This window comes from Erpetoichthys calabaricus, chromosome 4, assembly GCF_900747795.2.
Source record: "Erpetoichthys calabaricus chromosome 4, fErpCal1.3, whole genome shotgun sequence".
Lineage (NCBI taxonomy): Eukaryota > Metazoa > Chordata > Cladistia > Polypteriformes > Polypteridae > Erpetoichthys > Erpetoichthys calabaricus.
Window position 1 is genome coordinate 25692852 of NC_041397.2, and position 17135 is coordinate 25709986.

Sequence of the window (17135 nt, forward strand, 5' to 3'; positions counted from 1 at the left end):
GGATTTCTTGGCCTCATGACAGTTTCACGCCTCATTCAAGGTTGGACCCTGCCTTTGGGCCAATGCTGCTATGATAATCTCCATCACCCATAACCTGAATAAGTATATTTGGAAAATGAAATGAACAAATGTATGCTATTTTTCTGCTCCTCGCATCATTACTCGAACCCTGTCTATTCACCATATTACTCCGGTCTTGCAGCAGCTTCGAATTGATTTTAAAATTCTTCTATTAACATTTAAGGCCATTCATAACCTCACCCCACCATATCTGTTTGAAATTCTTCATGTTGCCATTCCCTCCCATAACCTTAGATCCTCTTCCTCCATCCACCTGACCGTCCCTCTCGCTCGTCTAACCACCATTAGGAGCAGTGCATTAAGCCGTTCTGCTCCCAAGCTCTGGAGCTCATTACCTACTGAGCTTACAAATACTGAATCATTCTCAACTTTCAAATGTAAACTTAAAACCGTTCTGTTCTAAATGGCATTTTCTCAATGATTACAATGACTTTGTTTGGTTTTAACTTTTAATATTTTCTGTATTTTCTGGTGCTTTAAGTTTTGTTTATAATGTGCTTTTTTATGTATTGTTTGTTCAGTGTCCTTGAGTATTCAGAAAGGCATAATGTATAAATAAAATGTATTTTTATTTTAAATTCATTTCATCATTGTATAAATACCAAATAATATGCTACTGTTGTATTCCTTTTCTCATTCTGCTGTTATCCATGTAGGCAGGCTAGCTCCAGAAATAAATTGAGAGCTTAAATCGGATGAGACACCAGTTTATCACAAAGCAAGGCGAAGCATACATCCAGTGAGTGAACAAACAACTTTAGAAGATGTGGGAGAAAAACTGAGGGACATGGAGAAAACCCATAAGAACACGTGAGAACGCACAAAATACATACCGGCAATGAATGGTCTGGGATTCAAACGTACCTTCCTGGAAATATAATGTTGCAGCTCTAACTGTCAAAAACTCAAGGCCTATTATTACGTTAATAGTTCTATAATAAAATGGAACTGGACTTCCGAGTCCATCTGTTTCCATCAAACAATGGGTATCAGAATTACATGTGTACAGTATGCCTGTAGGAAATTCTCAAGCATAGTAGGTGCTTGGTAATATCTTAATGACAGACTAGAACATTTGGAGACACAATTATTTCTCACAGGGCAGTGTCACACACCTGCTTTTCCAATTTTAAACATCAGTGTCGCTTCATAGTTTACTACTTGATGGTGCCTGTAATTTTTCTGGCTGCTTGTCAAACTCCCAGCTCTACTTAAGTCTCACGCAAATGTCACCAAAAGCACAAAATACATTATTACAATTACTCTTGCTATTTGATTTTCTCTTTCTTTTTAAGAATATTGACGTTTCAACATTTCAAAACTGTATGAAAATGGATGAAACCAATAAATAAAGGAGCACAGTAACTCCATTGACTTGCTTATCAGCTGTAAACATTGGGAAAGGCCCTAATAATGGGCTACATTCTTTGAAGCATTTACGGTCGAGCAGTCTAATGAAGAGGCAAAGTGAGCAGCCAGAAACTTGTGAGATGCCAGCCTTGTAAATATTTAAAAGACTGTGTGTGTTGAAAACACAATGCTAAGGTTGAACAACTGAACAACTCAAGAAACAAAGCAGCAGTCCTTTGTGGTCTGTATTCTAAGAGCACTGTATGAGGATGTTGACATAATACTCATGCTTCTTTATTTATAAGAAATAACTTGCTTTAATAACCAATAATCAGAACATTTCAAGAAGTATCAAAAGAGCAGAAGGCACAGGTCTGCTCATCCATGAATTTGTTTACACACATATCCAGTTCTGGAGCAGGGGGATCAGCCCCTTCCAGCTTTATTGAGTGTAAAATAGGACTAACCCTGTATGGCGTGCCAGTCAATTAATGGGTACACTTTTCCACTAACACAAACTCACTCAAAAATGAAAGTTTAGAGTTACCAATTAACTTTACACACACATCTCTGGAATGTGAGAGAATACCTGGAACACCCTGGGAAAAAAACCCAAGCAGACACAGGAAGAATGTGAAGACTCCCCACAGACAGTGACTAGGCTAGAGGTCAGTTTCAATTTTTAATTCTAGAATCTCTGCGCAAATTTAAAATTTCCTCTGTTCACTAAGAAGTTGTGCAGCATTTCACGAAAATCTTCCTGTGGAAGAATACAACAATATTTGTCATTAAAGGTGCATAATAAGCATTGTATCCAAGTGTCTCAGGATTTCAATTCGAAACCACAGTCCAATGGGTTTACTGTTTCACAGTATAGCTTAGCTGTGCTGAAAGTGGGGCAAATATGACACGGCTCTCCTAAAAATCATATTAGATCTCTTCTGCTCTTTCATGTCTAAACTATCATTTGGTAGGGGAAAGGAGAGATTAAAACAGGAAAAAGGGAATTAAGGTAAATGATAGATAGATAGATAGATAGATAGATAGATAGATAGATAGATAGATAGATAGATAGATAGATAGATAGATAGATAGATAGATAGATAGATAGATAGATATTTACTAGTCATTAACATAGTTTGTGCATTATTCTTCTAATTAATAAAAGTGTATACATTACTATAATAATTATATGAATAATCATAATTAAGAATTGGTGGATTTTAGTTTCTACAGAGATCAATAAATAAATAAATTAATATAATAACAAACAACAACAATCCCTCTGAAATACATACCAGAATGATTAAAAAGAAAGAAAACTTCTGACTTGGCTAAAGATAAAAAGAGCATTTACAATCCCAGTGAGCTACTATAAAGGCACATTGCCATTGGAATAAAGGAGCCCCAATAGCTTTTCTTGACACACTTCTGCTGAATAATTATAATGTATTCTTATACAGTTCTGCTTCTCAAAAACTCAGAAAAGAGACTATAAAAATCTCCTCTAGACTTTCTTGTATACTCAGATATGGGGATGGATATTTGAGGAGTAAACCGCAAGACAATGATTATATTTTTATACTATGTACATTGAAGAACCATCAGCAACAAATCAAATCAAATTAATAATATATTGAATAATTATTATAAAAGTAAAGTTGAAAAAATCAGACTCTGCAGCTGCATGAATAAAAAAGTACAGCTTCCGGTTAGTGGAAATAGCTCAAAAGTTGGTAGAAATCTATGTTTTATACCTAATACTCGTATGCAAAATTTGGTTGACCTAACTGAAAGTGTACTCAAGTTATTGTGTTTACATACACACAGACAGACAGACAGAAATACAGACATAATTCCTAAAATGGTATTTTCATTCTCAGGGAGGTCTATACTTTTTACTACTTTTTAATCACTCTTTAATTTAATATTGTTTTTTATCAGTATGCTGCTGCTGGAGTATGTGAATTTCCCCTTGGGATTAATAAAGTATCTATCTATCTATCTATCTATCTATCTATCTATCTATCTATCTATCTATCTATCTATCTATCTATCTAAAATGTCATGATTCATCAATATCTCATGGACGATTACAATACTTTCCCTACGACAAAGTAAATCGGACTCAGGGAGGTCTAAAACGTCGTGATTCATTAAAATCTTGAGGTCAAATTTGTGGACGAATACAATACTTTCCCTATACTTCGTATACTGTACAAGAAAGTAAAAATTAGATATGCCCTTAATTAAAACTGTACATCCAAAGAATTCTGAGATCCCGTTCATCAAGAAGGATCAATATAAATGTATACTATCTGCATATGTGTGCCTTGTAGTCTAGCAATGGACTGGCACCCTGTCCGAATATTGTTCCTGTCTTGTGCTGAGTGATTGCTGGGACAGGCTCTGGCTGCTCCTCAACCCGGCCCTGGATGAGCAAGTTAGGAAAATGAATAGATGGATAGTTTTATTCCTTTTAATTACACAAGACTGGCCATTGTTGTTCCATCTTCTAACAGTTCTTCATTCATCCATCCATTTCTCAGGTAATTTAATCCTGATACGAGATGGTAGACTGGTAAACTGGTTTCAGGCACAAGGCTGGTCTACCATAGTTCACATTCACTCACACATGCTTACTCACACTGGTCAAGGTTAGAGATTCCAATTAACCCAATACACCCAGTTTTAAGATGTGGGAGAAAAAGCTGAGTTTCTGGAGACAATCGTCATACAAATAAAGAGAGAATGTGCAAAATTCACACTGACAGTTACTTGGTCAGAATTTTGAACCTAGTCATCTGGAGTACCAATACAGCAATGATAACCACTTTGCCACCAAGCTGCCTTTATAATAAACAACTATTGACAAAAAAGTTGTGCCTTCTTGTGCAAATACACTTTTATAGTCTATCTATTCTTAACCCAACTTAATTTTGATGTTAAATGATCACATAGTTGTATTTGTAGATCTACTCATTCCTGGAACAGACCAAACTATTACTTTGCCTGAGTGAAGCATGTTTTCTTTATCTACTCCATTTTATTATTTGTCACTCAAGATTCTTCCACCTCCATGCCTTAAATCTCATACACTGTACCACACGTTTGTCAATTTTAGACATGCTTTGGCAACCTAATTGACTGGTATGTTAATCCTACTTGTCAACCCTGGATAAAGTCTTGGAGCCAACAAAGTCTTTTATTGTAACTACATTTAGAAAGACAAGTGTAAGTATGCAATATTACTATATGATTATGAAAAAAAATCTAAATTTCAATTTAAAAGCATCTTAAAAATTTAGACAAATTTGCAATGGTCTGGACTTTCTGAGACATATGATAGATTATATTCTAAGGAGGGATATGCTGAAAAACAAATAAAAAGTGGAATGAAGTGTTTGATATTGCTGCTTTCTCTATAAACTCATAATCCACACTGTTTTGATGGTTGACCAAACGGAAGTGTAAAATCTCATGCATTATTTGGTTTTCTTGGTGCTGACACTATCACATGTTCTGTTTTGTGCAGTGTGCGTTAGTTATAAAAATCTCATTTAAAAAATACTGACAGTATTCTCACACCTATCAAGGGTGCCGCCATTATAGTGATATTGTCCAGCATCTATCAGAGGCTGACAATTGTCAGTATGGAGTTTGAATGTTCTACCATCTGTGGTGGTGTGTGTGTGTGTGGGGGGGGTACTATTGGTTCTTCAATTTCATTCTACAAGTAAGACATAAGTGTTAAGTTAACTGAAGATTTTACATTGCCATTGATTGTGATGTGAGAGAGGAAAATTCTTGCTGTTATCACTACAAAGCCTAAGCCCACAGTGTTTGATGGGTGACCAGATGGAAATCTCATTCGTTCTTCAGCATTCTTGGTGCAAACAATACTATCACATGTTCAGGTTTATCCAGTTTGTATTAGTTATAAAAATCAAATGTAAATAATATTGACAGTCCTATGACACCTACTAAGGGTAGCATAGCTGGTACTGATGCAGTCCCATGGTATTCAGAGGCTGGGTTCAAATCCCTGGCCTGATAAGTATCAGTATGGATTTTTCATCAGGGTTTGATGGGTTTTTTTTTTTGTATTGGTTCTTCATTTTTTTCACATACATGTGAAATTAATTAATGATTTTATGTTGGCATTGTATTGTATGCCCTATCCTGGGTCGGTTCTTGTCTTGCACCTTAAACTGCTCTTATAAACTCCTGTTCCCAGGTATAAACTATGGATGGATGTGCTCAATTATTTTTGAGCCAGGCAATTTGTAAGAATGATTTGAGATGAGATTCATCCTTGGTTTTTTTTTCCTGAAACAAAACTGCACCATCTCAGTCCTTGAGGACCACAGGAGTTATAGTTTTGCTGGGAAAAATGTTGATCAGCAAGTGAATTAGGGCCTTTCATGCACCCCTAACACAAACAAACTCCTTATTCAATGTGATGTGGTCTTCTAACAAATATCTGCATAGACTTGTCTTAAAGGCAAGGTTACTGCTATGTTTACACCACTTGTTTTAAAGGGATCCCATTAAATCAGTTGCTTTCTCATGGGCAGACACCAATGTGAACAATATGCAAGGATCTTTTAAATGCAATGATAAAGAAACTAGGAGTAGATTTAAGCCAAGAGTTTCTATTATAATCAGGCTGACAGTCAGCAATGTGCCTTTCCATCACTGCTGTCCTCTGGGACATGTCTTACTTAAGAATGTAAGCTGCCTCTTGTCACTTACATAATAAATCAGAATTTCTAATCAGAAGATTTAGAATTTTAATTATACATATATCTATTCATCCATTAGCTAACCCACTTTCTCTAGTTCAGGGTAGCTGGGAGGCAGTGTAAAACAGGAACCAAACCTGGATAGGGTGGCAGCCTCTCATGCACACACTTGCTTATACAGGTACAATTTACAGTGTCCAGTAGGCCTAACATGTACATCTCTATGATGTGGGAAGATAACTTAGAGTACCTGTAGCAAACAAATCAAGCAGATAACAGATCAATGAGTAAATTCAATGCAGCCAGTAGTATTTGAACTCATGACTCCAGAGCCATGGAGCAGCAGTACCAACCTCAGTGCTGTTCGTCCATTGCACACTTACCAAGAGCAAATTATTCCTTACAAAAATTCCAGAAAAAGAGAGAGAGTTGCAGTTTATCCTCCCATCTACCAAATGCTGAAGCATCTGCCCTGGCTTTACCCCAGCTTCTATTATACTGGCCTTCATTGGCTAGATAATGAGTAATTTCCATCTTAAACTTAGACTCACTCCTCATCTTGTGGGTGCTGAGACTATGGAAGTGAAAACTGGCTTTTGGGATGCATAATGTAGAAAAAATTAGGAAGGACAGGGCACCCTAGTCTTGAGAGGCCGGATGTGATTCTCACTCGAAAATACAATTCTGGGGACAACCCATTAAAAAGTGTGTAGTGAACAGCAGTGAAATTCTGTGCTGCGAAGGACACAGCCACAGGGCTTCTTCCTTAAACACTTGCCTCCAGTTTCTCCAGTCAACGTATTTTATTCTGGTGCGGGGTTTCAGGGAGAGAGTAAAAGATACTCAACAAAAGACTTGATGCTGAGAGAACATAAAAAGCTAAAATTTCTGATGTTCACTCAGGAGCTCAATAGCACAAAGTAACTGAAGCTTAATAATTAATTTGAACATTGTAATGAGTGCTGCAACAGTGGAGTCAGAAGGACACACACATATAGACCACTTCAACTGCTGGGCTCCACTCATTTGTAAAGTGCCTCTGCCTGCTACAATAACTTTCTGTCATTTTAACTATTGCATCACTATATGACCTAACCACAACAAACAGAGTTTAGATAAGCATTGTGGTCTGTGGATATACAATGTGTTAAATGCTACAGCTATTTTTCCATTGCATTTTTTTATTTCCAATTGGACAGTAATATTATATTTTGTAAGTTATTCGTTTAGACGTGCAGTCAGAAGGTGGATGTTGTGCAGCCTCATCTGTACATCTACTGATGTTGTTTGGCAGACTTGTTGATTTGGGTGTTTTGAGTCTTGAAATCTGCATCTCCTGTGGCACTTCGTTATCAGCTCTCTTAACGGCAGTCCTTTTCACAGCGTGTGACGCACCTTTTACTTCAAATGCATATTTTGCAGTTCATATTTTCATGAATGTAGCTGCCAATTTTTCAAGCATACATTGACTCTCACACTGTTGTCGTACCTGACAATACGTGACAATATATGGGAGAAACAAATACATGACAATATATTTGACAAAATAATATATGAAAAAGCGTGATGATATGTTATGCACGTTTACCATTCATCCATTAATGCCACTGAATGCCAAAGTATAATCTGATACTCCAGAAAGGTTCTCCCTTGCATCAGGTTATGTTTATTTTTAAAACGTGCAATATGCTTTTTGCGGTAGTGACGCACAGTTTTATGTCTAACAGGATTTTTTTAGGAAGCTTTTCGTCTGTAGGTTGTTCATTATAAATAGAAGCTTGCTATCTGTCAGAACAGGTTAACGAGAACTTCTCCGATCTTTGCAGTTCAAAATCACCATCCCTACTTTGAACACCACTTTGGATAAGGCATTGGATTGGTTTAGAAATGTGCCTCTCAGAGAGCCGTCTAATTGTTTTCACACAGTTTTAAGCAAATTTCATTCATTGTTGTCTGCAGGCACCATGACCATCACTAAGAAAAGCAAACAGACAGTTTCATGTAGTAAAGATTTTATGTGAAATACTGCTGAGTCCTGACATCTGTCGGGGTGAACATCACACTAAAAACTGATGATGATAGCTACCTGCCAGGTACATATGTTTAACAGTCATTTTTTGATGATAGCATTCATTTTATTATCTTTTCAATGCACACACTCCTGAAATTTAACCAAGGCAACAATTAACATTCATCTTCTCTTAAACTTAAAGCCCCTGACACACTATGCAAGATTTCCAGTGATTTTTACTTTTAGATTTAATTTACACAATCTCAGTGAGTTGGAGCAGTTGGAACACATTCACATCACCGCCAGTCATGTGTCTGACATCCCCATCAACTCTGCCACACCACTTTGCGATTCACCCAGGTTGGAATTTGTCTTAAGCCATAGGAGCAGGCCTGTGTGTGTGTGTGTGTGTGTGTGTGTGTGTGTGTGTGTGTTTGTGTGCGCGTGCATATGAACTGACAACACATGAGTTCTCACCTGTAAGTACAATCCATACAATACAGTCCCAGCAGAAAAAGAACATGGCTTTAGTGGAATGTGCAAACAAAAGAGAGGTCCTTCTGTCTGATGCCTTTTGTTTGTCAAACCACAACAGATTTGGAAAAGGAAAATAAAAGGACTGAGATTGTGGCTGAAGTCGCCATACCCGAGTACTGGCACTGTCAGTCATCATGTTATTGGCTGTCAGAATGTGGTAATACTTTGTATATGTGAAACTATGCTGAAACGTTTCCATAGAGTAGTGTAATTTCTCATCCCCTGAGATTCCTAGTCATGTCATCTGACATCCTCAAGGTGACAAGATCCAGCAACTGTAGTCATTAAGACTGACAACCCCTCTGAGTAGAAGTTCTGTAATGTGCCACCAGCTTTGGACTCTTAAGCACTATTACAGCAATAAATTATGTCTCAAAAATGTTGCTACCTTCCTTTTACTTCTGTGCATTAATCATTCAGTTGTTCTGCTATCCATTCTATAAAGACTCCATATGCATTGATTATAGTGCCAGATTCTATTTTCAATTTGTATTTCAAAGGGCAAACAAATTACATTGTAAAGATGTTTACCCTGGAAGATACTAAAAATAAAGATTGCTCACCAAAATCCACCTAGCACTGAGAACAATGTGGGAATGGAGTACTAAAGTAGTTCATCTCAGGGCCTCTCAAACACACCCAAACTGCGTCAGATTTAACTTGCCAATAAACCTAATCTGCATGCCCATGAGATGTGGGAGAGCACCATAGTAAATAGAGAAAAAACGAAAAAGACATGAGGGAAAGACAGCAGCCAGCCTGGTAAAAAATCCACACCTCCTGGAGTTTGAGGCAGCAGTGCTAACTGCTATGCCTCCCTACTTTTCTGCACATGAAGCACCCACCATAAACATCTAAATATAACTAACCGTAACATGCATTTTTTTAGGATAAAATTACAATTTGGAGGCATCTGGGGTCCTTGTGAGTTCAAGTCATCCAGCAACTATAAAGGCACATCTGTTGATCATGCTTTGGCCTATCTTGTCTTCTGATGTGCGAATAAGGTTGAACTTTTTGCTTTCTAACAATTTGCAATGTAAGCTCTTCTCCAAGTGCACCAGCTTCCTCTTACATCTGAAAAGACCTCCCTGACATATTGAATGGTAACTATAAAGTGAGCCTGTAGGGACTTCCTGTGCTGGGCTGACACCCCATTTAAGGGCTGTGTCTTGCCTTATGCTACTAAGTTATAGAATACCCTTTGGCTGTCTGTAACCCTTAACTGAAATATATTATTGAGGAAATAGAATAATGGATGCTTTGAGATGTAGTGCATCGTAAAAAGCACTGTATAGAAAGGCAATGCTGCAGGATGGAATCCACTCATTGCTGTATTAGAGACAAAATGGAGCAAAATAAATCTTATTTAGTGTTTTTGCTAATAACTATTATGACTCCGCCTTTTATACAATCACAGCATTTTAAGAGTATATTGGATAGTGCTTGTTATGAAAGGCACTATATAAAATTAACATTAACTGATTATTCCACATATTTTTTCTGATACTAAAAGAACTGCAACCCATTGTACTGAGGTTCTATACATTTTTCTTAAATCTTTCATAATAAACACAGTATTTCCCACATTGAATGATTCCTCCACCCTGCAATCCTAATACAGGATTAGCTCAGCAAATGGAAGGGTGCTGTTGCTAGATACGTTTATCTTTGGTTTTCTTTTCTGATCTTGTCAAGCCTGATATTTTTTTTACTACAGGACTGGAATACATCTGTTACATGTTGGTAGGTAGCAATTTCAAAAGTGGCTGAATTTGCTCTCTATTATCTTCTGGAGCTGAAAGAACCAATAACTAAGATGATTTCTTTCTTGTTTCGTCATTTATTGGATTTTCTTATTGTTTTCTGGAAATATCACATATGCATATATATATAAGGTCTTCATTCTGTATATTTGTATATAAAAAAGTGTATTGTGAAATTCACAAAGCTGATTAAAAACACCCTGTAACCAATGTGCTGACAAACCTCACAGAAGGCATTTTCAAAAATACTTCTAGGGACTAACATGTAACACTTTTTACAGTAACAACGTCTTCAATATTATTATTATATTATTACAACATTAATATATTATTATTATATACGGTACTTTATCTCATATTGACTTCTTCTTCTTCCATAGCTATTCCCATTTTTATACAGAGTCACTATTTTTTTGACTAGACATCTCTAATTCTAAAATTGGATTTACTGGGTTCAGTAAATAGACATGTAAATGAGAACAGGAGCCAAAGTAGACTAAGTGTGCTCAGGGTCACAAAGTTCATCAGCATGGGGGGGTTATTTTGTAACCTTCTTGATTATTGCTCAGCTCTTCAGCTCTGTGCCATAGACTGTATATTGATCATCAATAACATGCTATTACAGATGGATGGTTGGATGGCTATATATTGGAAGTTATAAGAAATAATTATCTTCTTTATAACATTATCCAAAATGTGTCCTACCGTTGCTGATTTAAACAGAAGGACACCTCATACATAATCCTGCTGATTAACTTATAGACTGACATCAACTGAAAACTGAACAAAGTATATTCCTTACCTTGCGTAAATCCAATAATGGAGCCATTGCCTTTGGCCAGGTTAATGAGGTAGCCATGATCTGGACCAAGCGTGATCTTGAACTGCAGGGATGTTTGTGTACTGTCTCTGTCTTCAGCTTTCAAAGCCTTGCTTGTAATCACAAAGCCAAGATGCCCAGTTGAAAGAATCCTCAGAGTAGGTGCTCCTTTATTAACAACAATCTGTGGCACACCATTGTCCACAGAAATAATATTAATTTTCATCATCTGGGGTCGGCGAGTTTCAAATACAGTGTCAGGAAAAACATAGAAATCTGTGTGAGTTCCATCAGTAACAGTAAATGAGAAGCTGTCTTCAGAGGTTTCTGTGCCATCATGTTTGTAGCTAATTAGATTCTCATTTAAATCCTGCTTGGTGAAAGTGGTAACTGTCTTTGTGTTATTAAACAGCAGCTGGCCATGTACTGGCACTTGGGTAACTGTGAATTTCAGCAGGTGGTCAGGCGTATCTCTGTCTTCCACTGTAAGCTCAAAGGGAGTTATCAGTTTGACTTCACCCTCGTTCACATGCAGGACATGCACTGTAACTACAGGCTTTTTGTTGTCCACATCTGTAATAGAAACTCTGAATGTACGAAACACTGGGTTGTATCCATCTGTGACCTCAAATTCAAAGCTGTCCATTTTAACTTCATCATCTGATGTATGAATATAGTAAATTTTGTTGCCAGCCAACTGGAGCTGTGTGAAAGAAGTGATAGGCATGCCAGGGGTGTCAGTGCACTCTAAATGTCCCCGAACAGGGGCTCGTGTAATGGTAAAAACAAGATGTTCATCTGGGCTATTAAGATCACTTGTACTCAGGAGATCTGTTGTCAGAGTCACTTTGCCACCTTCTTTTAAAGAAACCCCTTTGCTTATGACATCAGGAAAGACCATATCAATGCTGCCCACTGTTACATAGAAATACCTGTCAATAAGTGGGTTTATGCCATCAGTAACATCAAACTTAATAAGATCACGAATGCCTTCCTGTCCATTATGAATATAGAAAATCAGATCTCTGTCCACTTCATCCTGGGTGAAGTTCATTCCCACAGTTATATTTTCAAGTTTTCCAGATGCTTTCTTCCTTTGAAGAAGACCTTGTCCAGGCCCAAAGCGAATAATATAGGTCAAGGACTTGTCCTCTGAATCAAGATCAGTAGCCTTTAAGACTTTATTATTGACTACTTTTGTTTCCCCAATTTCAATTTCAAGTCCGTCATTAATACTCATTCTTGGTGTTTCATCGTCAACAGGAATTACCATGACAATAATAGTTTTCTGTACAGTATGCTTCCCATCAGTAAGTATGACATCAAAACTGTCTTCTTTGGTCTCAGAGTCATCATGCTCATAAACAATGCTGGAGGCCTCTTTGATCTGATCGAGAGTAAAATTGCTGACTAAGACTGTACCCGTAGTCAGCTGGTTAACTATAGACCCATGCTTTGGTGGCTTAGTAATGATAAACATTAAGTCATCTGGAGGCACATCAGAATCCGCCGCATTAAGAATAGGTGTGTCAATCACAATATTCATGCCCTCCATGACAACAAATTCTCGCATAAAGATTTCTGGCTTTTCATCATTAGATGGAGTGATCACAATGGGAAAAAAGTGCCTCTGAGAAAAATTTATGCCATCTGAGCATCGGAAATTAAATCTGTCTTCAACTGGTTCTACACCCTTATGAATGCTCTGGACATAATAAATGTGTCCAAGTCGAATATCTTTAATAGTGAAAGCACTGATGGCTGTTCCTGTACGTGATTTTTCTGAACCAGGAGCCGGTGAGATATTCTCCACATAGCCAGATGTTGGCTGGACAATAATGGTGCACAGCAGGTCATCACTGGGTGTGTCAACATCTTCAGCACTCATGTGGTCCAGTTCAATGACATTCTTTTCACCTTCTACTACAGTGAACTGCTCCCTAACTGTAACCTCAGGAGCCTGACTGTCAACAGGGAGGATAGTGACTTGTACACGCACCCCATGGACTTTATTGCCTCCAATTGTCCACTCATCTGACAAATCAGACAAAGTTAAATTGAAATAATCTTCTTTTCTATTAAGGCCAATTTCACCACTTGTATGTGCATATACCACCACCCCATTGATAATATCGCCCTGTGTGAATCTTTCAGAAGGAACACCATTGACTAAGATTTCACCCAGAACAGGAGGATCTTCAACTATGAATGTTAACATCAAATCGTCAGTGTCTTCATCTCTACCTTGAATAACATTTGTTGTGATCTCAGCTGCGCCATTTTCCAAGACGTCCATGTAGGAGCCAATAGTGCCAGAGGGCAGCATGATAGTTGGTGTTTCATCGTCTATTGGGCGAACACTAATTCGGACAGTTATGGTCACAATGTGCACTCCATCAGTGACATCTATTTTGAAAAAATCACTAGTTGTCTCATCTCCATTATGAACATAGGCAACATTACCTTTGGCTATGTCTTCCAAGTTGAATGTATATCCTTCAGACATTGTGGTGCCTGCATATTGAACATACCCATGAAGAGGAGGCTGGACAACAGTAAATAATATATGTTTTCTGTCTGTGTCTGCATCACTAGTATCCAGTTCTGCACTCTTAATGATATGAGTTCCTCTTTCAAAAACTGTAAATCCTGTATTTATAATCTGAGGAGGCTTGTTGTCAACTGGCTGAAGAAATATGGTAAAGGTTCCTTCAACACTGTTTCCAGAAGTGTCCTCAACAGTATACTGAAATTGGATCACATGAGGAGTAATTCCAAGTTCAAGGTCTGGGGGCTTGTATGCTATTTTGTGATGGTTAATTTGTGCCTGGGTAAATTCTCTCACTATAGTATCAGGACTTTCCGTTAGGACAATATGTCCAAGTTCCACCATATTATTCTCATCTGTGTCAGTTGGTGGTTTGATTATGGTGTATTTCAAGTCCCTGTCTTCTGAGTCCAGGTCTGTGTAACGTAGGAACTTCTTCCTAAAATGTGTGACGTGGTATTCTTGAACAATCACTTGTAAAGTTGTTCCTGGAAACAATTCAGGAGGGAGATCATCCACTGGAAGAATTTTCACTATAAAGGTGTTCTCACCTGACTGATTGGGGGGATCATTGTCATCTTGCACGCGGAAAATAAAGTGATCCATAACTGTAACTGTGCTGTGAGGACCCACATGTCTATAAAAAAGCTTTCCTTCCATAATATCTTGTTGTAGCCATTCTGTCACAACTTTTTCGTATATTTCATCACTTTCTAGAAATTTCCAAGTAGAGGGGTCTGCAGGGACTTCTGACTGACGAAGCACTATTTCACCAATTGTAGAAAAAGGGGGCTCAACAATGAATTTGATGGTTGAGTCTTCTGAGTCAATATCTGTAGCACTGAGCACAAAGGGGGAGATGGGCACCATTTCATTTTTGGACAGCACAAGTCCAGTGTTGGCATTTATGATGGGTGGCTCATCATCGGTGGGTACAACTGTGATGGGGAAAAGAAACTCAACCTCATGCTTTCCATCTGTCATTCTAAAAATTATATTGTCACTATAGGTGTCACTTCCATCATGCTGATATACAACTAAGCCAGCATCAAGGTCTGCAGCAGTGAAGAACTTCCTTCTCACTCCTAAAATTGTCAGATCTCCATGCCTTAGGCCATCAATAACTGTAACTCTGACATCTGCAAGATTATCCTCATCACTTATTTCCAGATTCTGAGGACTAGAAAGAGGTCTGGACTGACCTTCATATAAAAGCTGACCAGTGTTCCGTGTCACTACTGGTGCCAGAGTGTTCATTGGCTTCACAACAATCATAAAAGCAAAAATATCCGATGTAGCCCCTTCTGTATCTACAACTTCAAATTCAATTTGAAAAATCCTTTCCATATCCGCATCTTGAGAAGGTGGCCTGTAGGCAATTTTTAGATCTTTAAGGTCTCTCTGATAGAAAGTAGTAATGGGTAGATTGCGATCATCTGTACTTACTATGTAGCCTTGCTCAAAAGAAAGTGAAGAGGTGATGTTAAATATTAAATCATCAGGATCAGATTCTGTGTCCTCTGCTGCAAGCATGTCAGGGGTAATGGCTGTCATTACAAACTGGTCCACTTCCATCATCATCATTGCTACAAAGCTGGGCTTGGGGGCAGTATTCTCCTCCCCCTCTCGAATTCGAACCATGATTTGAAAATACTCTTGCTTAAGTAGGTTGCCCTCTTTGTCCTGCAGCTCTACTACCATTGGAATATAGTCTCTGTTCGGGGACCTTGTGGCAGCAGAGTGCTGGTATCGTATATCTAATTTTAAATACTCATCACAGTCAACCATCTGGCCAGCCTTTGCATCATTAATCAGCTTGCCATACCTGGGAAGCCCATTAGGGTTGGTCAAAGCAGTAATCTTACACACCTGTGCAGCTCTATCAAAAGTAAACTCCAGAACCTTTCTATCAATAGGATTGCTAGTTCCAAGAAGCTTCTCCACAGACAGAGGCATATTTCTCGTTACAACCTCTAACTGGGTGAACACCACTTCCACTTCAATCATAAACGGTATAATAATGGTATCAGTTTGTGTGTCATACCTGAGCTGCAGCTTTACTCTGTCCTTTGAAGGGCTTCTGGAGCCAAAATGTGAATACTTCACATCGCTGGGGCCAAAGTCACAGGGAAACTTCTTTGGTGTCAGCTGTCCAGGCCTCTGAGATAAAGGGTCATTGTCCAGGACGGTGATAGAGCATCTGTCACCTGGCTGAACTTGAATCACCAAATCATTAATTGGATCAATAAACATGGATCGTCCAAACGGCACTCGTATTCCATTATTGGCAACCAGTATAGCATCTACGGAGGGTCCTGATCTTAATCCGTAAAACAATCCCAAGCTGTCATCGCTCTGAGCGTTCACTCTACCTGTCAGCGCCAAAGCAGCCAGCAAGCCAGTGCAAATAATTGCTAGTGATGCAGTCCTCAAGTGCTTGCTTCCAGCCATCCGTACCTGCGTGCAGATGCTTCACTCACAAGCAGCAAGACTCCCTTTGAAAAGATGGGGATGGGGCGAGGGAACAAAATAAAAATAAGAAAAAAAGAAAAGAAAGGAAAAGGACGTGAGCCGGCAATCTGCACAGCTCGTGTGCACTGTGCGGTCCTTTCAGCAGCCACTCTGGTTATAAACTTCAGTAGAACTCTGGAGCCGGCGGTGGAGTAACCACACCTCCCCAATCAGTGATTGGATATACTGTATGCAGGAATGTGTTCTCCGAGTTGTAATTGGGTTTTAATCTGTCAATGAGAAAACAAGGTCGACGAAGGGCGGGGCAAGGCGGGCTTTATTCACAAAAAAATGTTAAAACTTGTAGCAGGTTCAACAAAGTGACAGAAACGGAATCACGCGCGAAGCTGTGGATTTAAACATGGAATACTTAAAAGAAGTAGGAGCTAAAAAACGAACTTAAAAGCGATCAAAACTTTTAGCCCGTAAAAAAAAAGAACAACAAAAAGAAAACTTTAATTAAAAACGAAACCGAGCAACAAACTGTAAGAAAAGAGAAGGCGAAGTGTGTGCTTCAGTTGCACGTGGGCCGCATTCTTGACCCTTTTTGTTGTATAAAACTACACGTGAATTTTCCCTCATCAACATTAGTTGGGAGTAGAGGTTTGAAAATTGCAAGATACGACTTTGACTTATTTTTCTAATAGAACTTTTAAACAGGCGGTTCTTTCTGCCCTCTTGTGGCGTCCAATACGTTCTTTTTACACGCTTTATCTGTAAGACAAATGACTATTATTACGTTAATGTCGGGTTGAGAGTCTTACAT

The 17135-nt window shown here is 38.4% G+C and overlaps 1 protein-coding gene across 1 annotated transcript in view; it reads right to left on the reverse strand.

Moving 5' to 3' along the window:
- Window positions 1-16533, reverse strand: part of LOC114649897 (FRAS1-related extracellular matrix protein 2-like) — a 369649-nt gene extending 353116 nt beyond the window's left edge. The window contains exon 1 of the mRNA XM_028799269.2: window positions 11293-16533. Within this exon, the coding sequence (XP_028655102.1) occupies window positions 11293-16309 (5017 nt within the window). The 5' untranslated portion in view covers window positions 16310-16533. The remainder of the gene's footprint in view (window positions 1-11292) is intronic.
- Window positions 16534-17135: the final 602 nt, after the last annotated feature.